The sequence below is a fragment of the Anabrus simplex genome, chromosome 12 (genome assembly GCF_040414725.1).
Source record: "Anabrus simplex isolate iqAnaSimp1 chromosome 12, ASM4041472v1, whole genome shotgun sequence".
NCBI lineage: Eukaryota > Metazoa > Arthropoda > Insecta > Orthoptera > Tettigoniidae > Anabrus > Anabrus simplex.
Window position 1 is genome coordinate 103,638,479 of NC_090276.1, and position 24,493 is coordinate 103,662,971.

Here is a 24,493-nt window from a genome sequence, read left to right on the forward strand (position 1 = left end):
ATCACATTGACAAATTTCTGAAGGAGTACTCTGAAAAAAAAATTCTCAGTACCTTAAAGAAGCTGTGAAGGATCCACCACTTAAGGCAAAATTAAGTGTTTTCAAAAGTATTTTGTCCGATGTTGAAGTTTTCCTCAGAAGATTTTGAAGTCAGAAACCTATGGTGCCTTACCTTTTTATGTTGCTTGAAGAATGTATGAAAAACATAATGATGAGATTTGTTAAATCTGAAAAGATGCATGAAGCAAGTATTCCTTAAAAGTTAAAATATCAGGACTTAACAAGATAGTGCCAATCTGCTTTCAGTAGAAAATGTGGATATTGGTTATGCTGCCAAGATCTTACTCAAACAAGTTAAAGTTATCAAATTTAAGTCTGAAAAGATACTTGAAGCAAGTACTCCTTAAAAGTTAAAATATTGTAATGGTTATAGCGTCTGCCATGCTAACTGGCAGCGGGCCGTGCTCGTCACCCATCGCCCCACCAGCCTTACGCCAATCGCGAGCAACATTTAAGTGCTGGAGCTGGCCCTTCTCTCTTCTATCCGTCGTCGCACCTCATGGGACGACAGAAATTACTCGACTATTAATCTGGAGTCTTCTATCTCGCGAGGTTCCTGGGTACATCTAGCATCCGGACTGTTCTGAAAGGCCCAGAGCAGGTATATAAGGAGAGGAGTAACTTGGAGTGACGGTCAGTCAGCGAGAGTTAGTTAGAGAGTGAGTGAGTGAAGAGCACTGGGCTGAGATGTCAGCCTGATCGAGTATCTGCGCGTTGGAGCCGAGGGCTTGTTCCTGTTCCCCTGACGTCATGTGTGTGTAAGTCCCTTGTAGCTGGCTGTTGGATGAGAACCTGGAGTGTTCTGGAGCAGCGGCGCGAAGGGAACACTGGGTGCCAACGTGTGCGGACTGCAAACGGGGTTCGACAGACCGAGTGAACAGCGGATACTATCCCGACCTGCGAGACTGACGTGTAGACTGTGGACCGTGACAGCGCTAACGAGTGTGACTGAGTGGCTGAGAGAGTGTACTGTAAATAATCAACAACTCTGTGTGTGTGTGTGTGTGTGTGTGTGTGTGTGTGTGTGTGTGTGTGTGTGTGTGTGTGTGTGTGTGTGTGTGTCATAGATGGGACACGAGAAACTAAGAGAGAGAGTGCGAACCGTCTGAGTGAGTGTAAGTGTGCTTGTGTAAGTTGTAAGCTCGGCTATCGTCTGTGTGTGTGTAAATCTGTAATTGTAGTGCTTTGTTAATAAATCTTAGAAATAGGACCTTATCAGGTTCTGTACTCATTTATTTACTTAGTTACCCCGCCAACATGTTACAGCTGGCGTCAGAAGTGGGATGGGCAGTGTGATAAACTAGTGGATAAACTTTTACGTAAAAACTGGTGTCAGAATTGAGTACCTGGTAGCGTGTTTTGTAGCCGACAGAAATTTCTACTAGCGAAATGAATTCCGAACACCTTCAGATTTTTCTAAGCAAGTTTAGTGAGCTTGAAAACAAAATCTTATCTACCTATGGCGAACTCGTTACTGCACTGAGATCTGAACGGAGTTCTATCCCGGACCAGCTGGAAACAGATTTAAGTGATCGGAAGAGTGAGCAGTTAAAGTCAGAAAACGAAGTGCACTCTCTCGAAACCGAGGTCGACAATGCCGAAGTGCGCGACGACAACGAACTGGATGAGAAGCGGTCCGAAGAGATGCTCATGGTTGTGGAGTCCGGAGTTCGAGGCCCGGCAGTGGAAGTAAGTGCCCGGCGTGTGGAAATGATGGCTGTGGAGACGCGAATGAATCCTGCTGGCAGCGACGGCGGCTCCACCATCGTGAAGTTGGAAACCCTACGGGATGACGGGATTACTTCCAAGAGAACATCCGGATCCAGTTGGAGACCAGATCGATGTCCAAAAAGAGTGCCGAATACCCAATGTCTGGACTATGTGTACAGAAGATGACAGTACAATGCAGCCCCCAGCCAAGTTCGACCTGCGAGGAGGTGGTGGGAGTGCTCGACGTAAGCTGCGGTGTCCACCGAGAGCCACCTACCGAGTCCATTCTTAGGAGAGGACTCAGCGCACACGTATAACGCCACGGATAAACGACGCCGAGATCAAGCGACTAGGCGACATGATCGTGGAAGAGTTATCGCGAGGTGACACCAAGCTCGAGGCGGCTGATGCCTGTGATAAACTACGGGGCGGTGAGATCCGTCCAGGGAGGACAATCGGCAAGAAAGAGAGCTATGAAGAGGTTCTGACGATGGCCCACGAGACGGAGCCAGCGATTGCAACGGCACGGCTGGAGGGACCCCGACTAGGAGATGAAGCAGCAATGGAAGATGAACCGATGACCAATGAAAGAAGATGCCACCTGACCAGGACACTTGTTCCGGCATGAAGCTGCGTGCTGGTACGAACATCAAATTCCGCACGCCGGAAGAAAAGGAAATTCAGCGGAGCTAAATCTGGGACGAGCAAACCCGTCCCGGGCATCACACCAGAGGACTACGAAGGCGCTCAAGCCCTGAAAGTGGACGCGGGTGTGGAGTAAAGGAAAACCACCGAAGTTCTGGCTGCCACACGAGGACTTGCTGATCGTTATCAACGGGGACGAGGACACCGTCGACCGGACCCAGCGGATCCCCCATGGAAATGTGGTGGCCAACTGAACAAACCGTATTGCAGCATATCGTGGAGCAGCCTTAAGGAGGGGGCAATGTAATGGTTATAGCGTCCGCCATGCTAACTGGCAGCGGGCCGAGCTCATCACCCATCACCCCACCCCCATTATGCTCGACCACGCCAATCGCAAGCAACATTTAAGTGCTGGGCCGGCCCTTCTCTCTTCTATCCGTGGTCGCGCCGCATGGGACGACAGAAATGACTTGACTGTTAATCTGGAGTCTTCTATCTCGCGAGGTTCCTGGATACATCTAGCATCCGGACTGTTCTGGAAGGCCCAGAATAGGTATATAAGGAGAGGAGTAACTTGGAGTGACGGTCAGTCAGTGAGAGTTACTTAGAGAGTGAGTGAGTGAGTGAAGAGCACTGGGCTGAGATGTCAGCCTGATCGAGTATCTGCATGTTGGAGCCGAGGACTCGTTCCTGTTCCCCTGACGTCATGTGTGTGTAAGTCCCTTGTAGCTGGCTGTTGGATGAGAACCTGGAGTGTTCTGGAGCAGCGCGAAGGGAACACTGCGTGCCGACGTGTGCGGACTGCGAACAGGGTTCGACGGATTGAGTGAACAGCGGATACTATCCCGACCTGTGAGACTGACGTGTAGACTGTGGACCATGACAGCGCTAACGAGTGTGACTGAGTGGCTGAGAGAGTGTACTGTAAATAATCGACGACTCTGTGTGTGTGTGTGTCATTGTAGATGGGACATGAGAAACCAAGAGAGAGAGCACGAACCGTGTAAGTGTGTAACCGTGTGCTTGTGTAAGTTGTACGCTCGGCTATCGTCTCTGTGTGTGTAAATCTGTAATTGTAGTGCTTAGTTAATAAATCTTAGAAATAGGATGCTGTGAGGTTCTGTACTTATTTATTTACCCCGCCAGCACGTTACAATATTTAGACTTAGAAGATAGTGTCAATCTGCTTTCAGTAGAAAAAGTGGATATTGGTTTGGCTGACAAGATCTTATTCAAACAAGTCAAATGTTATAAAAAGATAAAAAGGTTACTCAAAGGAGCAAGTTCAAAAATCTCTTGATCACCATGTTAGAAAAACTCAGAAAAGTCCTCTAAAATCACATTTACCATGGTGTATCACTGCCGTAGACCCTAAAATGATATTGCTCAAATCCAGTTTTCCAATAGCGAGGATTGATGTCGTTCTTGCACAGCCATACAGGAATATGTGATAAAAGTGATGAAAAGGCCAAATGACAGTTTTGTCTGCTAACTAAGGAAGCTCAGAACAATGCAGGAATCTTTTGCTACAATATTTTAGAAGAAGATAGGACTTAGAATGTCTCTGGCCTGTAATGAAACTATGTTTCATGCTATCCCATGGTAATGCATTTGTTGAGACAGGCTTTTCTGTCAATAAATATTTACGAGTCAAAAATCTTTTAGAAGAACCACTTGTGTCACAAACAATAAATTTTGATAAAGGAAAATTGAATTACATTTGAAAGATTAGGAAGCAAAACAGAAAAGACTGAAAATTCAAAGAGAAAAGCAGGATGCTGAAATTGAAAGGAAGAAAGTATTCTAGAAAACATAAAATGAAAACGGTAATCTTTTCGATAAGCGTAAACTTTTCTTGTTTAATCCTGGTCTTCAAATTTGAAAAGTGTTTGAATATAGACCTAGAATGATTGGAATTCATTATATTCACCTACATTAGTAACAAAGGAGTGACGTCCAGAGTGCTTTAAATCCACATGAAATAGTATGAGATTGTTGTGGTAAAATAATTTTATTTATGTATTTGAATTACTCTATTAATTAGTTGTACTTTTGAACCAGTACCCAGTATTCGGGAGATAGTAGGTTCGAACCTCACTGTCGGCAGCCCTGAAGATGTTTTTCGTGGTTTCCCATTTTCACACCAGGCAAATGCTGGGGCTGTACCTTAATTAAGGCCCTTTCCTGTCCCATCGTTGCCATAAGACCTGTCTGGGTCGGTGCGACATAAAGCCAATAGCAAAATAGTGTTCTTTTGAAACGATACATTAAAGGTACAATTTGTTTATATCTAAAGTGCCATTAATATAATTGAAAACAAGGAGGTGGGGTGGGGGAGAATTAAGGCAGGACGTAGTGTTTACAGTGCAGTTTGTTACTTTCATTGATCTGTCTCTGTCTTATCCTTGGCTTAGACAATATGAAAGTGACTGAGGTATGAGTGATACTACTAATGCCATTCCCTGCTATTTATGGTGTGAAAATGTTGCTCATAGGGTCGGTTTGTGCACGCATTTCAGTGAGCTTGGCAGGCTGATATGTAATAGCAACTTCTGGCTCAGTGAGGAAAGCAACGGGAAACTACCTCACTCCTCATTTCCCTAGTACGCCTCTTCAGTGATGCCTAGGCCATCTATGACAGTTCATGGCAGAGCTGTTGAGGATCCAACCAGCCTTAGGGCTGAAGACTGAACATACATGGGGATGGTTTCCTGCTGTTTGGCGAATTAACTTGCCACTCATTTTTTGTGAGTCAGGGAAATTTTTCTTAATTATCAGACAAAGTCAGGGAAATTCAGGGAAACTTGAGATAACATTTCCATTGACACTATGTCTAATGACTGAACTTAGATATGGTCAGTGAACCACTGATCTGCAATTTGCTCTACGTCGCACTGACACAGATAGGTCTTATGGTGAGGATGGGACAGGAACAGCCTAGGAATGGGAAGGAAGTAGCCGTGGCCTTAATTAAGGTACAGCCCGAGCATTTGCCTGGTGTGAAAATGGGAAATCGTGGAAAACCATCTTCAGGGCTGCCAACAGTGGGATTCGAACCCACTATCTCCTGGATGCAAGCTCCCAGCTGCGCGCCCCTAACCACACGGCCAACTCGCTGGATGATCAGAATTATCCTTGGAATTGTAAGTAATGGAAAGTGTCACATGATAAATTGCCTCCCATGTAATTAGTCTACCCCTCTTCTATACTGCTTGATATCTAGTCATGTGCCCCAGAACTTGGTTTATCTATGATTAATTTAGTTGTCATTGTTGTACTCTCCCTGAATTGTTGAATATGCAGCTTACCAGTCTACTATAAACGAACTGCGAATTTCCTCAGTAAGTTCATTGGTGCTTCATCAAAATTTGAACTTTGACTGTTTGTATGTAGGTGGAACTGTGCCATGTCTGGTGGGCTGATGGCATCTTTAGAAAGAGATTTAAGAAAGCATTCTGAGGTATTCCTGTATTTAATTCTTATATGCTTACCTATGATTTTTATGTTATGTATGTAATTTGGTGACTAATTTCAGTGCCCGAACCCAGGTATCTCCATGCTGGGCTAAATTAAGATTCATACATCTATTGAAACTATCTAAATGTTGCATGAATATTTTGTCTGCTGTATCTTACTTATGTTACTGTGTATTTTAATCTTGTTTCCTCTTCAGTATTTTTCCTAAATTACATTCATTTTTTATAGCCTGCTGCAGCTGTTAAGGGTGAAGTAGTCATAGAAGAAAGTACAGTCGACCAATTGGTGCCAACTTTCAAAGAAGAAAACAAGTAAGTAGCTTAATTAGATTGTACACCCGTAATCCTACACACTAGCCCTTTCCACCCTGAGATATTTTCTTTGAAATTTGAATTTTTTCTTAGTTCCGTGTACGTAATTTTGAGCCCAGATTTCAGAAGAAATAGTAAAAAATTTTTTTCTTCGCCGTTCTCGTGGAAAACCACCTGCACGATCATGCTAGTTAGGGTTTATTTAAGCACATTTCTTTGCTGAATGACACATGTTGAGAATATGAAATTCTGTAAGTGGATGATTTTATTTACAGTGAATCAAATATATGAAGTAAAATAGGTTATAAAACATCAATATAGGACTTATATAAACAGAACATTCTTTGGAAAGTAGTCTTCCGTTCAATGTCAGTTGGGGAATCGGTGATTGACATGTAGGTAAATTATTAGAGAATGATTATCAGTAGAATCATTATTTCCTGTGTGTTCTTCCTCTTCATCAATATTGCCACCGTGATGAGAATCATCAGAATCATTGCCTACGTGTAAAATTTAGGTTTAGGTACCCACTCATCATCATCACCATCTTCACTGAGTAAGTCCTCACAATCAGATGCATAGGTTAACCTCGCTATTTCTTCATCTGATATCCCTAAAATTCATATAAATACATGTATTTTGTATCTTAATGAGAGAAATCTTCCCAGAATACTAATGATCACTTTTGAGGTTAGGAACACACCATAACCTCAAATTAAACCCTAACCCACAACATCGTGCTAGTTACAGATTGATAATTTATTATAACTGCTAGATTCAAAAAATAGCATTGTTTACGGATATGTATACCTTCTATGATGATTCTAGGATGTTCTAAAAAGATTCCCAACGAAATCAATATGTATGTATCTATGTATGTTTTGTTTACAAAAGTTTAAACACATATGCTGCCTTCTTGTGCCCAACTATTGAAATAAAAACAACTGCAATATGAAGTGCGGAACCCGCACGATCATTGCAGCCAGGTGTGACGCCGGAAAGCAGGCTAGTTTTCTTTTAATAAAATAAAAACCCAACCCGCACGATCGTGTGCCTCAGGGTGGAAAGGGCTAGCTCCCCTGTGAATCAGTGGATCCCTGGGGCGACGTATCAAACACTGCAGTGTTAGTTTGGATTTCTGAAGAGTGGACGAAAGTCCATTCAACACACCATGTTGTACAATGTGGTATGATGGTGTTGTCGACAGCCAAGAGTGACCCAGTTTACTTTGACATCTAATAGACTGAGAGTAAAGTGAACTTTCAAAATGAACACTTATCACATTAAATTAAAATTCACATGGAAGCAGAGTCGAGATGACAGTGATTAATGTGATTATTATATATATATATATACACTGACTGACAGAGCAAATGCAACACCAAGAAGGAGTGGTTCGAAAGGGATGAAAGTTGGGGAAAAAACAGAGACGGCACGGATGAATAATTGATGTTTATTTCAAACTGATATGCAGGTTACACAATGCGCATGGCATCGACTCAGTAGGATGTAGGACCACCGCGAGGGGCGATGCACGCAGAAACACGTCGAGGTACAGAGTCAGTAAGAGTGCGGATGGTGTCCTGAGGGATGGTTCTCCATTCTCTGTCAACCATTTGCCACAGTTGGTCGTCCGTACGAGGCTGGGGCAGAGTTTGCAAACGGCGTCCAATGAGATCCCACACGTGTTCGATTGGTGAGAGATCCGGAGAGTACGCTGGCCACGGAAGCATCTGTACACCTCGTAGAGCCTGTTGGGAGATGCGAGCAGTGTGTGGGCAGGCATTATCCTGCTGAAACAGAGCATTGGGCAGCCCCTGAAGGTACGGGAGTGCCACCGGCCGCAGCACATGCTGCAAGTAGCGGTGGGCATTTAACGTGCCTTGAATACGCACTAGAGGTGACGTGGAATCATACGCAATAGCGCCCCAAACCATGATGCCGCGTTGTCTAGCGGTAGGGCGCTCCACAGTTACTGCCGGATTTGACCTTTCTCCACGCCTACGCCACACTCGTCTGCGGTGACTATCACTGACAGAACAGAAGCGTGACTCATCGGAGAACACGACGTTCCGCCATTCGCTCATCCAAGTCGCTCTAGCCCGGCACCATGCCAGGCGTGCACGTCTATGCTGCGGAGTCAATGGTAGTCTTCTGAGCGGACGCCGGGAGTGCAGGCCTCCTTCAACCAATCGACGGGAAATTGTTCTGGTCGATATTGGAACAGCCAGGGTGTCTTACACATGCTGAAGAATGGCGGTTGGCGTGGCGTGCGGGGCTGCCACCGCTTGGCAGCGGATGCGCCGATCCTCGCGTGCTGACGTCACTCGGGCTGCGCCTGGACCCCTCGCACGTGCCACATGTCCCTGCGCCAACCATCTTCGCCACAGGCGCTGCACCATGGACACATCCCTATGGGTATCGGCTGCGATTTGACGAAGCGACCAACCTGCCCTTCTCAGCCCGATCACCATACCCCTCGTAAAGTCGTCTGTCTGCTGGAAATGCCTCCGTTGACGGCGGCCTGGCATTCTTAGCTATACACGTGTCCTGTGGTACACGACAACACATTCTACAATGACTGTCGGCTGAGAAATCACGGTCCGAAGTGGGCCATTCGCCAACGCCGTGTCCCATTTATCGTTCGCTACGTGCGCAGCACAGCGGCGCATTTCACATCATGAGCATACCTCAGTGACGTCAGTCTACCCTGCAATTTTCATAAAGTTCTGTCCACTCCTTCTTGGTGTTGCATTTGCTCTGTCAGTCAGTGTATAATGTGTGTTTATATATATGCAAATAAGCCCATTAAGACGACATAAAGTTCTTAGAGGCATGCATTTGCCATCCTTTTTGCACATATTTTTTTCATTCTTTTACTGTGGGCTTTCTTTGTGTCTTCAGACCTCTTTGTTCCAGTCTTCTTCTTTGGTCTTCACTCTTGGTCAACTTGCCATTTGTGAATTGTGAGGATTACCCTGTTTTGGACATCTGCTGGGGTAATTCCTTGCCTGCTTCAAATCAGTTTTGATTTTGCCAATCCATTTCATATTGTCTGTTTTCAAACTATACATTTAGTAAGTCTGTCTGGATGCCTTCTTTTAATATGTCCAGGTCAGCATGTCAGCTTGCATGAATAAGAGTTAGGCATAACCTTGCACAAAACACTGGGGTGGGAGCCGTCAACCTCGACAAAGTGCATCCTAATGTTTGATATGCAGGGCAGGTGTGAATAAGGTACAGCCAAATTAGCACCCTCAAATCAACTGAGGTAAAGGGAAAAATGGTCAATGGCCATGATGGCAGAAGTGTACATGTCCCAATGGCAGAGAGAATGGAGGAGCCAACTCAGATCCCCTTTGCATCTGATTTCCAGCAAGTGGCAAAGTGGTCAGCGTCTGATCATGAGAACTGTGGCTGAAAATTCAAGTTTTTAACTCACCACTCCAGTCCTAAGAACTGGACCTTGGTCCTAACTTATAGTAATCAAGTACCATGAGGCATGTTAATGTGGTTATTATTATTGTTATGGAGATTCCGTGGTGGACACAGGTGAAAGAAGGTGCGGGCATGAATGGGTCTATCTACTGCAATCAAAGATTAATTAAAAGTTTTAACACATTGCAGACTGGGTGCCCTTCACCCCATGCACAGCCCTGTTCCCGGCCACTTTCTAACTACCTCCAAACTGGAGTGCATGCATTCCAATAAACTGTCTGAACTTCACTAACCTTTGAAGGACTGCTGTGATTTTTTCTGGAGGCCTTCCCGAATAGTCCTAGTACTCTTTTCTGGTGTGGTAATCTGAATAGCAGGTACCTTTGTGGAGGGGCACAGAACATTGTTTCACTTGACTTGTTTCACTGCGGTTATCCTTGCTCGAACACACACAACAAACTCTAGTTGGGTTTTTCTTCGCCTTAGTTGCTGGAATTTTCTCAAGGATATTATCCCTTATTTGTCTGGATAGTCTGCTTGGAGGGGGGGGGTCCTGATTGGGGGCTATCTTCATAGAGCCAGAAGGCGAGGAAGTTTGGGGATCCATGGGAGCTACTTCTTCAGCCAACCATTCCCTAGCAACTCCCATCAGAAACTGCTTGTACCTCAGTTTTCTTGGAGGATTTAGGAAAGAGAACAACCTGAAAGCATTGAATAAAGCACAATTCACTAAATAGAATTACCCTCTTATTCCATTTTACTGTCTTATGAAGAAGTGTAAAATATGCTAGGTATTGGTCTGCCTGATCTACTCCCTTCAAAAATCAGTTGTAAAAAAGGATGAAAATGGGCTTGAAAATAATGTTTCCTGTCTTCCTATCTAGCTTGCATGATGACCGCATAGATGCATCATGAATCGTAGTAATCATTCTAACAACTTGCTTATCCTTCCATACTACGAGCAAAACTTCACCTTTGCGCATAAAAAGTCATTTCCCCCTTTTGTAGAAGCCTAGAATTGTCTTTCAGGTCACATGGGAAATGATGATTTTCTCTAATGGTTCCACCAATCCATGTTTTATGCTGGAGAAGATTTTTGGCAATAGTCACACTATTATAGTAGTTATCTGGATAAATGTGATGCCACATACCAAGATAAAGCTTCATGACAGATAATATTGTCTGTTCAAGTTTTTTCCTTTCCCTGTATAAATCTCGAAGTTACAGATGTATCCTGTTTCACTCTCGCACACCATTCGAACTAAAATACCTTATTTTACTAATTTCCCTGGTTTATATGTCCTGAACTTCAAGTGCCCACGCCATGGGATCATCCCTTCATCTCACGACAGCTGCTTGTTCGGTTCGTAAACAGACTGAAACTTGGGTAAAAAATAATCTAACAGAGGCTGAACTTTCTGTATTCTATTGTTCACATCTGTTGTCTGACTACTATCATTGAAATGCAGATAGGTAAGTATTTGTTGAAATCTATTTCGGCTCATAGTTTTTGGAAATATGGGGTTTCTATTAGGGGATCGTTTGACCAGTAATCCTTCAGACAGGATTTCTTCACCTGCCCCATCAATATACACAAAGTAAAATATTGTTTAACTTCCCTGCTAGTGACATTTGTCCACTTTAGTGTTTTAGGGGATACGTTATGAGAATGTGAATTCTGCTCATAGTATAAGTTTGTCAGCTCAGCTATATACTGAAAGAAAACCTCACCAAACATAAGTCCTGCTATTTGTCCTATGTTTGCAGATTGATTAGGCCATACCTTTATACCTGGGTCACCTTCAAAATCTTCTAAGTTAGGTTCACTGTTATCCATAACCCAGATGTCAGGAAACACTACATTATTTACAATATTTTGAATATTTACACCTGTAACAAAATTATCAAACTCGTTTTGCACCTCGTGATTTACACACCTTGAAGATAAGGCTATATCTTCATCATCACTTGAAACATTTCTATTAGAGGATATTTCGTCATCGAACTCTAAATATTCAGCATCACTTGGACATTCGGAGCCTGTATCAGCAAACAATTCACAAATAATTTCATACCTGTCTAAACACGTGCAATCGGTGGGCGCCGCCATCTTGCATACTGCATGGCTCTTTAAACTTTGTAAACATGTTGTCAGGAAATGCAAAGAATAGCTATGATATGAAGAATAATCAAAAAGAAATGCGACTATCGATTGTGTAGAACCATACGTAACAGAGTTCTATTACCCTTGATCACCAAATAGTTTGGGTATATCTCAAAACATAGCACTGAACTTCAGTCTGCTGCTAACACGAGATAACTCGGGACAGGTCCACAACGCTCGGCCAGGCAAACACGAGTTTTTTCGGGACTGGTCCGCAATGTGTTAAAATTAAAGTTATATTCTTTTCTCCCTTTTTTTATGCAACATATTAACAAAGCGAGTCACTCAGCGACGAAACAAGATTTCAGGTACAGTAGTTTACATACAAAGCAGGAGAAATCAGAAGATCAACAAAATTGGTCAATTAATCATCTGAGCTTGAAGCTCCAATTTTACAAATGTTATTTGAGCACTATTGCTCCATATACCCAAAAGTTAAGGAGACAGGTCATTTACAGAGTATATCTACAGGAATAGGAGACTGTGCTCCGAACCTTAGACCATTATAACCCAAGCATCTTCGCTCACTGAAATTTACATTTTCCAGGCCTCTCGAGGCACAACCTCTGTCTTACACTCTCAGCAGTTTAACCAGTTAACAGAAACAACTAAGTTTTACAGGAGTATCAAATACTCATTCTACTGGGCCTTTGTGAGTAGGAAAAAAAAACAGAGTTACTGGCCCAAAAATCAAAGTGATGCAGAGGCAGACACTTGCACTCCTCGACCTTAAAAGTTTTAAAACCCTACTAGGGCTCACTGTCCGTTGTTACAGAGGCTCATCCCGTGCTACTGAGGTGACTAGATGGAGAAAATTGAAGTTACAGGGCTACAGATGGAAAACAATTACAAGAACATGGTCACCTCAAATACAAGTTGATAGGAAACTCGAGAGGGTGTCACACTCTCTATTCCCAAATTTAACCCTCTTAGTGCCGGGTCCCTTACTGCCGTGTTTGCTAAGAATGCCAAAGAGAAAATGACTATTATGCAGCGCCGAAGATAAAAGCATATCCTATCCTAACTTTTTAAGATACCTCATTGTAGTTTACATTATCTTGTGGCTAAGTGATGCCTCTCTTCACTCATTATATTAACATCACAAAAATAATTCACACTTCTGAGCAAAAAAATTAAATTTTGTTCATGCAATTTAAAAAAAAAATTAAAATTCAAATTTGGATCTCAGCACATCCTAGTATTTTGATTGTACACACCTAAATTTGGTATTCCTGTGCACACTGATGTACTGTTTACTAGTTTGTAAAATATCAGTGTTTTAACAATAATAGTTCTTGTAAAAATGAATTAAAATACTGACTTGGTCTAGCATCAGGAGGAGGTGCATGTTTAGGGCCGGGCGTCTCAAGGAATGCAGGAGAGGGCTAAAATTGCACGTCGTGATCGGACTGAATTTTACGGAAATTGGGAATGTGGCCATCATCGTCATTGTCATAGAAAGAAAGAGATCCACCTTATCAATACTAAATTTAATAATGTTTTTTAAAACAGGACCGGTTTCGACTTATCACAAGTCATCCTCAGCTGTCATTTACATACACATTAGAATACATGTTTTAACAGTTGTATCTTACAAATAAACATGTCATGTTTGATAGACATTAGGTTGTATGTCTAGAAGTGAAATTCTGCTTCTTACATCTAAGTTTAGAGGATCAAGAATATTAAAAAGATATCTATCTTTAACACATTAAAAGAATTATAATTAACACATGATAAAATTTGTTGTTTACACCTGACCTTGAATATAGCATTAACGTTCAAGTTTTACTAGTAATAGTTCTTTAAAAGGACTTTCATATTGCGTTGTTTTTAGTCGACTAAATATGCTTAAATGTAGCCGCATGTGCTTATACAGTATACTTTTTATTAGGCTTAGACTTTGTCAAAATGAGTAATGTGAATTCGAAGTTGAAATTACAATAACAAAGTGAAATGCGTTTGAAATAATAGTAAGCTAGGTAATTGTAACCTCTGTTGAATGACTCCTGCAATTATATGCTATTTAAAATACATTTCATGCAAAGAAGACATTAGCACACTTCAATATATAAAAGTTGAAAGGTATAAGACAATCATATACTTTTTGTGAAATTCATATGAAGTAATGTTCTTTCCTCATGCGTATGTGTCAATTTCAAATGGGGTAGTATACTTTATATAAACTTTGTCAAATTAAATAATGTGAATCTGAATTTGAGATTGTGTTGAGAAATGAAATGCCAGGTAATTAAAACCTGTATTGAATGACCTCTTCAAATATATACTGTGTAAAATACATTAAATGCAACATAAGACAATGGTACATTTCAATATGCAAGTTAAAAGGTAAGAGGCAGTCCTGCAAATTTGTAAATCTTCATATGAAGTACTGTTCTTCACGTGTACATGCCTAGTTCAAATGGGGCACTATTGGCCACTATTTGCTAAAGTCCAATCACTATAAACTTATATTGTCTTGTTAAATATACAGATTGAAGATGAATGTGCTGCTGGGGCCCAAGGTCAGGTGTAAACAACAAATTTTATCATGTGTTATAATTCTTTTAATGTGTTAAAGATAGATATCCTTTTAATATTCTTGATCCTCTAAACTTAGATGTAAGAAGCAGAATTTCACTTCTAGACATACTACCTAATGTCTATCAAACATGACATGTTTATTTGTAAGATACAACTGTTAAAACATGTATTCTAATGTGCATGTAAATGACAGCTGAGGATGACTTGTGATAAGTCGAAACAGGTCCTGTTTTAAAAAACATTATTAAATTTAGTATTGATAAGGTGGATCTCTTTCTTTCTATGACATACTATAGATATCAATACGGAACATCATGAAATTTATTAATCAAGATCATCGTCATTACTGTCTCCGTCAATTCCATCATTATTCCCGTCACTATCATTACCGTCTTTGTCAGAAATTTCATGCATCACCGTCACACAAGTAAGTCGGATAACATGACCACTATCGTCATTGTTTGAAACGTTACCGGCATTATTATTACTCTCAGTATAATCTGAATCATCGCCTAACTCGATATAATCAGAATCATCACTCAATCAATATACTGTACCGAATCGTCATCAATTTCAAACATAATACAAGAACTAGTTGCCATTGTTACGAACACATGGACTACAGGTTCGTGCCAAACAGCTGAAATAGAAAAAAATCATAACATCATCACAACATGTCGCACAGAGATTCTGGTGGTAGATTTAGAAACTATGTAGTATCTACTACAGAGTGATGCTTACTGGAGCTGCCATCTGTCAGATATGTGCAAACTGTTACGACTTACATGGACAGCTGCAACACGGAGTGCGATCGCACCCCTGGCACTTTTCGCTAGAATACAGAGGAGCACAATCACGCTCCCCGGCACTCTAAGAGTTAACCCTTTCCGCTCGTGTGTCGACCTCAGGTCGACAGCCGTCACTTAGCGTTACAGCTCATGTGTCGACCCTGAGTCGACACAATGTTTCGCCGCTCATTGCTAGGTTACCTGGCAAGCCAGAACTTTTGTACTTCATTTCGTAAGTGCTGGTCCCTCCCGGAAACCGAAAGAAACAAAATACGAGTGTTTTAGTTTCTCTTTGCTCGGCAAAATTGCTCTGTTTTCTTGACAATGGAAAACAGTCGTGTGAAGCAACATGGCAGCGCACAGTCTGACGGAAGCTGAGATTCTTGCGTCTATTTCGGCTGATTTTGTTGATAGTGACCATGAAAGTGACGAAAATTTTGAATCTGGCGATGAAAGTGATATATCCATTAGTGATTCAAGTGATGATATCGATATCAGTGTCGCAAGAAATCATAGAGGAGGCAGTAGTATTGTGACTCGTCCTGGTCCCAGTCATACAGTGCTGACTTCAAATATACCTTGGAGATCGTGGAGAACTGGTGATGCAGGATTACCCAAATTTCCTTTCAGCTTAGTCAGTGGATTCATAACTTGTGGCAATAGACCTAAAGTAGAACTAGAATACTGGCAGCTTTTTTTTAGTGATCAGTTGCTAACCTCTATTGTCCATGAGACGAACAAATTTGCCGAAATGAAAATACAGCAAAATACTCCACTTCAGAAGTGATCTATCTGGTTTTCTTGGAAAGCTGTGACTTTAGAAGAGCTGAAGGCATTTATTGGTGTAATTATCAACATGGCGATGAACAGTAAGGCAGAAATGCAGGATTATTTTAGTGAAGACTGGTTGGATAAGCAGGTGTTCTACAAAGATGTGTTCTCTAGAGACAGATTTCTACAGATATTCTGGAATCTCCATATTTCTTCCCCTGATGCTGATAGGGCAGGCCCACAATCTAGAGGTTCGAAGGTCAGAAATATAGTGTCGTACCTGGACACGAAATTCAGGGAACACTTCATTCCAGGAAAGAATCTGAGTGTTGATGAAAGCACTGTAGGCTTCAAGGGTCGTGTCGTGTTCAAGTGTTACAATAAGCAGAAACCAACAAAGTGGGGACTCCGTATTTATGTACTGTTAGACTCGAGTACTGGATACGTATGTGCTATTGAACCATATTATTTACTGTAATGGTAAATAGGAGAGGTCTGCCATTACAAGTGAGAAAAGCCGCAACAAAGAGAATGAAACAACATGACATTATTGCACTCCGAACAGACAACTTTTCTTGGTTGGTTTGGAAGGACAAGTGAATTATTGCTATGCTGTCCACTTTCTATGACGATTCCACTCAGCCTGTGCAAAGAATAAGACGTCAAGGTGCCGAGGAAATAGTAGAGAAACCTACAGTCGTATGTGCTTATAATCAATACATGGGGGGGCGTTGATCTTTCTGACCACTATGCTAGCTCATACCCATTCACACGTAAATCAGTGAAGTGGTGGAGAAAAATGTTCTTCTGGCTTCTGGAGATTACAATAGTGAATGCCTTCCTACTCTTCAAAGAAGGTAACAATGGAATCACCCATCTGAAGTTCAGGAAAAACTTGGTAAGACAACTTGTAGGAAATGTGCGGAATACACAGAGCAGGAAAAGGGGAAGACCTTCCGCAACGGATGAAGAAGTGAGGCTGAATGGCAAGCTACACCTGCTGTACCCCCATCCTGAAGGAAAAACTAAAGATTGCAAGGTTTGCAGTGACAGGAAAGTTGTTGGAGGGAGGAGAGAGACAGTCCACTTCTGTAAAACCTGTGAGAAGCAACCAGGGCTCCATCCAGGCATTTGTTTTGAACGCTTCCACACACTCAAGGCATACCGTTAAGAAAGTGAAAAACATTATTTTGTGCATTGTAAATACCATAAATTAATTAATTTTGTAGTTCCTTCCTGTATATATTGTTACAACCAGTACTTAATACAAGGTTAAAAAAATGAAGTATGCTGACAAATAAATACAAGTGGGGAGAAATCAGGACTTACAAATAATTTGAGTGGAAAGGGTTAAGCTAAGTTTCTAAGCTAGTTTTGATATTTACATTAGAAGATGAAATTTGCATTATTGGAGATCGGAAATTTAAAATCACATTCTTAAAGACAGGAAACCTTACCCTCGAGCAAGCTTTCACAGGCTATCACCTAGTTATTAAATGTCTGCCATTACCTTATTGCGCTGGACTGCTCGATTAAGGGTGAAACGCCCCCGCCTTCACTATTAGCACACACTGAGTACACTGAACGATCAAGAAGACAGGGTAGCTCGAAAAATTGCCAGCTTTTATATCCGAGAGGATGGTTCTAGAGAGATCTGGACTAAGGCCCGACACCCCCCCCCAGATTTTAATTGGATAATTAAATATGTAGAAGAAAATGCTGATTGGTTGAAAATTAAATACAGGAAATTTTGCATTGGCCACTGTTGAAGTTGGTGGAAGGAGGTCAAAGTGTTGAAAACTTTAACATACCAAAAACAAAAGATAATCAACTCTGTGTAGTAAAGCTAGGAATACAAAATTACTTTATCACTTTAGTAGCGACATCTGTTAACCAAAGTCCAAACTTCTTGCTCTAGTTGTTTCAAATTTTAAGAGTAAGATGTCATTTCACAAGGTGCTTGATTTGAATGAACGGGTGTACCCTCGCGGTACTATTATTATTATTATTATTATTATTATTATTATTATTATTAGCTATCAGTATTATGATGGGTGTTTGATCTCATCTGATTAATCCTTTCTTAGAAAGGTAGTGGTTGGAATTGACTGAAATGTTGAGGAAATTCAAGAATGGGTTATATTTTTTTCTGAATTTTTTTAAAAATCAAAGATATATGCAAGGATGTCTCAAGTAGGCTTATTTATAATATCTGTAAGCAACAACAAACTTTCCTTCACTCTTGCACTGTCACTACATCATTTGGCATCATATTTTCATCATCTGGAATATTACCTCCTTTAAACTCTCCAAAACCATTCTCATTCTTCTCCAAATTATAAAATCTTTCATATGACCAGTAATACACAGAGGAAACCATGTCCACAGATTGCGAATGAGATCAACAAATTCCACCTTGTTTGATTTTAGAATACATTGAAAGCAATATAGTTGTATCAATCTCCAGCGCCATGTTCTTGGGTTGTGACAAGCTTCAATCTCTGCATCGGCACTCGTGTTGTCGTCTTCATACCATATGGAAATGGCACATTGACCACCGCGGCCACCAAATAAGAATTATATAAATAATTTTTTTTATTATCCAAAATCTTCATAATGTGTTGTTTTCATGCTCTCCTTACTCTGCTCTTTCTGACTGCGACGATCTTTTAATATATATTTGTTTCTATATGGACTGTATCTTCTATTTTCCTTCTGTAATTATATATCATAACTATTGTTTAATTCTCATTGTTTTCGTTATTATCTGACAAATATTTACCAAGTTCTATCCCTGGTACCTCTTTGATCAGTTCGACAGTTTGGTTATCTTATTCTGTCCAGGTGTAATATGGTTTAAGATTGCTAGAGTTGTATATGGCTTCGTTTGTGCCGTCCATACTTCTTGTATGAATTGTTATTGTGCAATTTGATGATGACATATGGGCCAACAAATAGAGGTGCAAATTTAAAATAAAATCCGACAGTTGGATCTGAACTCTTGGGCTTTCTTACTAGTACTAAGTCCCCTTCTTGTAGTGGTGAGTGGAAATGACAATGTTGTACTTTTTTCATTCTTCTTTCAGCTTGTCTTTTCGAGATTTTCCTAACTTGACGCATGCATTTCGTTGGTGTCAAGAGATCATCATGTGGATAATTTAATATCTCGTCCCATGTTCGACTTGGGTGTTTATTGAAATGCACAACGCTGGGGATGTTACCTGTGGATTCATGTACATTGTTATTAATACTATTTAATATATAGGAATTACTTTAGCCCATTTCCAATGGTGTTGTGGGCAGTAAATGTGACAGAAATTTGCAATTTCCCACATCAATCGTTCAGATGGGTTGGCTTGTGGATGTCTAATTGTATTATAAAATGAAGTATACCCATTTCATCTAATGCTTTTTGAAATTTCAAGGCTGTAAATTGTGGACCATGATCAGTTAATAGAAACTGTGGCTTTCCCATGTTCTTGATGATATGTCTTTCTAAACATTGGATGATTGATTTAAAATTGGCTAATCTAATAGGACACATGTCAGTCAATTTAGAAGACACATCTAGGGCTACTAATATATATATCAGTTTCCCCTGGTAGATTTTGGTAAAGGTCCGTATAAATCTATTGCCATTAATTATAATGTTTTGCTTGGCAATATCAGAATTGGAATTTGCTCCTTCGAGAAAGGATTCTGTTTAGCTCGTTGACATGTGTCATAGGTCCTTAGAATTTTCCTAATGTTATCCTTCATCTTATTCCAAGTAAAGGTTTCCTGCAAGGTTGCATGCACCTTATCAATTCCTTCATGTGCAGTATACCGATGTGTTAGCCACACCACATTCTTATAATAATCCTTTGGTAAAATTATCCTTAATTTTTTACATTCATGGTCAATGTATCAACACAGGTAAGTTACCCATTTTCTATTTTATATCAATCTATCATCCTGTCCAATTTAAGATCTTGTGATGTTCATCTTTTGAGCTTTGTTCAAGATAACCCCTGATCTTTCCCAGGCACGAATCTTTCCTTTGTGCCATACTCAATTCTTTAAATTTTTCCATTATGTTAAAATCTGGAGGGTCAATTCCAGACTTAATATATCGGCTAGAATGTTTGATTTTCCACTACAGTGCTCAATACTGATATTAAATTGTTGGACAAATAGAATCCATCTCAATATTCTTTCACTAGACAGAGTGGACTTTAGCATGAATGTTACAGCTTTATGATCTGTCCTGATTATAACTTGATATCCATATATTATTTTCTGCCACTGCTGTAGTGCTTGTACCACAGATAGCATCTCTAATTCAGTAATAGTGTAATTTAATTCATGTGGTTGTAAGTTCCTGCTGTAAAAGGATAAGTATTCTTTCTTAAGGTCTTCAACACTTTTCTATTGATATAATATGGCACCTGTACCCATTAACGATGCATCCATCTGGGTTAGAAAAATCTAGATCGAAAGTTCGATATACCTATTTAATTGAATTTTTCAACAGCTTCTTAAAATCTGTAAATACTGCTTTGCTTTTGTCATCCCATTTCCATTTGTTGTTTTTCTGAAAAAGATCATATAGTTGTGGCATAATTTTAGCATATCCTGGACAATATTCGGCAAATAACTGACATATTCCAATGAATTGACGCACATGTTCCATTCTAGTTGGTCTGGGAAAATTACTGATCGCTTGAATTTTTGTCAGGTTTGGTCTTGCTCCTTCTCCATCCGTCACATGACCAACGAAAAGTATCTCAGACTGACAGAACTTGGACTTGTCAAGGTTAATTTTAAAACCAGATCTAGATAGATTATCTAGCACCTTTCTCAACTTAGCCATGTGCTCTTCAAAAGTATTAGTTGCCAATATGAGATCATCTACATATCTAATGCAGAATTTCTTCACTTCTGTTGTCAAATTCTCATCAAGTGCTCTAATCAAAGCAGAACCAGCAGTCTTGATTCCAAATGGTAATTGGTTAAAAATATATGTATGATTGTTGAACATGAAACCTGTGAGTGGTCTTGACTTGTATTCAAGAACGATGTGATGATACGACGATGTGAAATCCATACTTGTAAAATACTTATTTCCATGAAACGATTAAGCAATCTCTTTAATACTTGGGACTTGATCATTTTCAGGTTTTATCTTTTCATTTATTGCCCTTGCATCCAAACATATTCTTAATGATCTGTTAGGTTTTCTTACCACCACAAGTGGATTTACTAATAGAGTGGGTATTTTGGACACAATTTCGTTATATTCCATGTTTTCAATAATTTTAGCTACCTCACTAAAATATTTTTTTGTTAATGGATACGTCTTTTTCTTGAATGGACACCAGTCAGTCACTTTTAGTTTATGTTCATAATTTGGTATCTATCCCAGTATCGTATCAAATATGTTCTGATAGTCATGTAATAATTCCCACAATTGTTTCTTTTCTTCTTGAGAACATATTGTATCCTCCACTTTCTTCCTTTTAACATCATTGGAGATATTTTCTTTCATCTTATTGACTCCCATCTCCTTCTATACAACGTAGAATATCCCTTTCTCCCGTAGATTCCTTACTTAATTCTTACAATAGACATCTCAACGATTCATTTGATTCGTTATTATAGCTACATATCTACATATATTTCTTATCATTGAACGGTGCATTCAACAACTTTTGTTTTACTTCTATATTCTCATTCCCACTCCAAAATCTGACTTCCTCTTTATCCTTGTCAATAATACCTCCATATTAATGAACGTAGGTTTTTGTTACTCATTGTATTAACATAAAGAAATAAATGAACTGGATTAAAGCCACTATATATATATATTTATTTAATAATAAAGCCAAGCTTTCAGCCAAATTGCATTGGCCTTCATCAGGGCATGTAAAGCTTTGCCTCCGACAGTGAGCAAAGAAATGTTCCGAAGGAACGTAAAAGTCATGCCCGTTCTATCCACGGCCTACCCCACTAACACTCAAGGATTCTGGCGCTGTGCTGTGGTGGTTGGGAGGGAAGTTACTGATTCACCACCCTCTGTCGACAGTTTGAGTGCGTCCCGCTGTGCCGTGGTGGTGTTATGCATGTATTTCTGCAGTACAATTCTCCATGTATTTGATAACTTGGCTTTATTATAAAATAAGTATATATATATATATATATATATATATATATATATATATAGTGGCTTTAATCCAGTTCATTTATTTCTTTATGTTAATACCTCCATATGTCGTCATGAAATTGCTCTCAAGATTATATTGTATTGTATTTTATTCATAACTAAGAATATATGTGGGTACGTAATGTCTTTTATTACTATGTCCAAATAAGTTTGGATTTTGCATATCACGCCGTGCTGCAGAATAATACCTTTAACTTTCACATTTGATACAGGAATGACTGGTATATCAATTTTTCTCTATCTCTTGGAATAAAGCTTTGGGTACTACTGATATAGTAGCTCCTGTATCCAACAAACAATGAATCCACATATTTGTGACTTTAACTAAAATTATTGGTAGCTTGTGCATGACATTGCTTTTTGACTTAATAGCTTCTCCCAGCAATTCATCAGGACATATGTCCCAAGACTCAATGTTAGTAATTACCCACTCAGATGTGACATCTTCGTACTATTCATCGTCCTTTTCACTTTATTGTTGGCTTGGAGTTTTTCTTCCTCTCGTTTCTCTCATTAGGTTCATAAACTGAGACCTTCGGATCCAATCTTCTCTTTTCTTCTTCCTCACAATGATATTGATATGCTAAGCTCTCAGCTCCTGTACAATTAGGATCTGTCTCTTGGTCTTGAAAAGCATGTTCCCATTTATTTATTTCTGTTCTCCGTCTTAGCTCCTCCACCTACTTCCATCTAGCCGACTGTCTATTAGGTACATTTCTCCTGTCTTGATAAGAGAATTGTTTTCTTGGGTGTTGGTAATGTCTAGGTTCTCGTTGGTAGTATGGTTCATCTCTTTCTCTTGGAAAGTACCTGTGATTAGTATTAACTCGACGTTCCTGGAACTGTACTCTTCTTCCTCTATGATAATCGTGCATTTTCCTATCCTTCCAATGTTTGAATCTCTGCTGTCTTCTATCTCGTGCTTGATATTTATTCGCTTCTCCTGAGTTATAGAACAAACATATTTATAACTGTATCCATCACTCTTGATTGGCAACTGGTACCGTGGATAGTTGTGCTATCCAATTGTTTTAATATCTCTTCCGCATGTACCGCAGCTTGGACATTTGCTGCCGCCATTAATAAACATTGTACTTCAGGCGGAAATTGTTTTTCTATAGCGCATATTAACTCTTGACTCGGATAGTGGTGTATCCTATTGTAGTAACTTGTGAAACTAGTATGTAAGATACTCTGCGTATTTGCTTGGGCCTGCACCCGAATATCTTTTCAAATACATCTCCAAACGTAGGTTTTGTTGAGTGTCCAAACTCCATTATTTTGATAGGAAAGCTCTACGGAATTCTTCATAGTCAGTAAAAGTATACCTAAATGCCTTGAACCAAATTAGTGGATGACCTTCGACATATTTTTCTACTGTTCTAAGCTGACGTTCGGGTGTAATTTTCATGTCTTTGAAATAGTCCTCGACGTTTGTAAGAAGGATTTAGGCGTCAGACCATTTCCCTAATTAAACTTATTAGATCTATCCCCATGTGTCCTTACAGTGTGAACAATAAGTTGGTTATTAGGTGTAACAGTATTGTAATCCCCTATGAATTCTGTATTTTCAGGAAATGAACCTAATAAGTTCAAATGGTCCCTAGATACAGGCGATTCTGCATTTTGAATCTTGCTTGCTTCCATTACTGCATAAGATTTCGTATTATCTTCTGCCACCTTTAAATTTCTACTTTCTTCTTCCAGATGTCTGATGTTCTCAGTCAATTCTCTGACTCTTTCGTCACCGTGCTCTTTGTACTCTTGTTGTTCATGTGTTAATATAATCAACTTGTTGCCTAATTGTTCCTTGGTATTTGTTAGTTCCAATTTTTTAACTAAATCCATTGACATTAGCTCATTGGTTAGGCTCTGCAACTGTTTTTGTCCTTCTTCTTGATCATGGTTCAGTTTGTCTTTTAACATCGTAACTTCATTTCCAATCCTGTCTATGTTAACTCTTCCTGCAGTTCTGTCATGTTTTGCAGTATTTCTGTTTTAACACTGAGCCCGGACGTTTCAAGATGGTGTCCCTACCCTGTGCCGGCGTAATTTAGACTCTCAGAAAAAAATCACAGTTCTGTCATTTTTCGCATTATAAATTAACAAATTTATATACATATTGTACAACGAATGGGCTATCCCACGAAATCAAATAAAAAATGCTTACCTTTAGCATTGGAAAGAAACTTAGGCTACAATATTGGTCCATTCTGATATCCTTGTTCACGCACTTGAATTTCTAATTCACTAGAAAAGTTCGATAGTTTTTAGTAACAGAATAACAGATTTACACATTGTTATTCCTAATACTTAGCTTTGGTATGGTAACACTCAAAACATCTCCTATGCAAAGACCTACGTCACATTTACGACAATATAT

At 39.8% G+C, this 24,493-nt stretch overlaps 1 protein-coding gene across 3 annotated transcripts in view; it reads left to right on the top strand.

The window, feature by feature from the left end:
- The window catches only part of LOC136884208 (gastrula zinc finger protein XlCGF57.1), a 148,362-nt gene that overhangs the window by 44,466 nt on the left and 79,403 nt on the right, over positions 1 to 24,493 (top strand). For 2 of the 3 annotated variants that reach the window (XM_067156261.2, XM_067156262.2), the window contains one exon: positions 6,121 to 6,203. In XM_067156261.2, the coding sequence (XP_067012362.2) occupies positions 6,121 to 6,203 (83 nt within the window). Of the gene's footprint in view, positions 1 to 6,120; positions 6,204 to 18,994; positions 19,194 to 24,493 lie in introns of those variants that run through there. The other variant, XM_067156265.2, reaches the window with a different exon arrangement.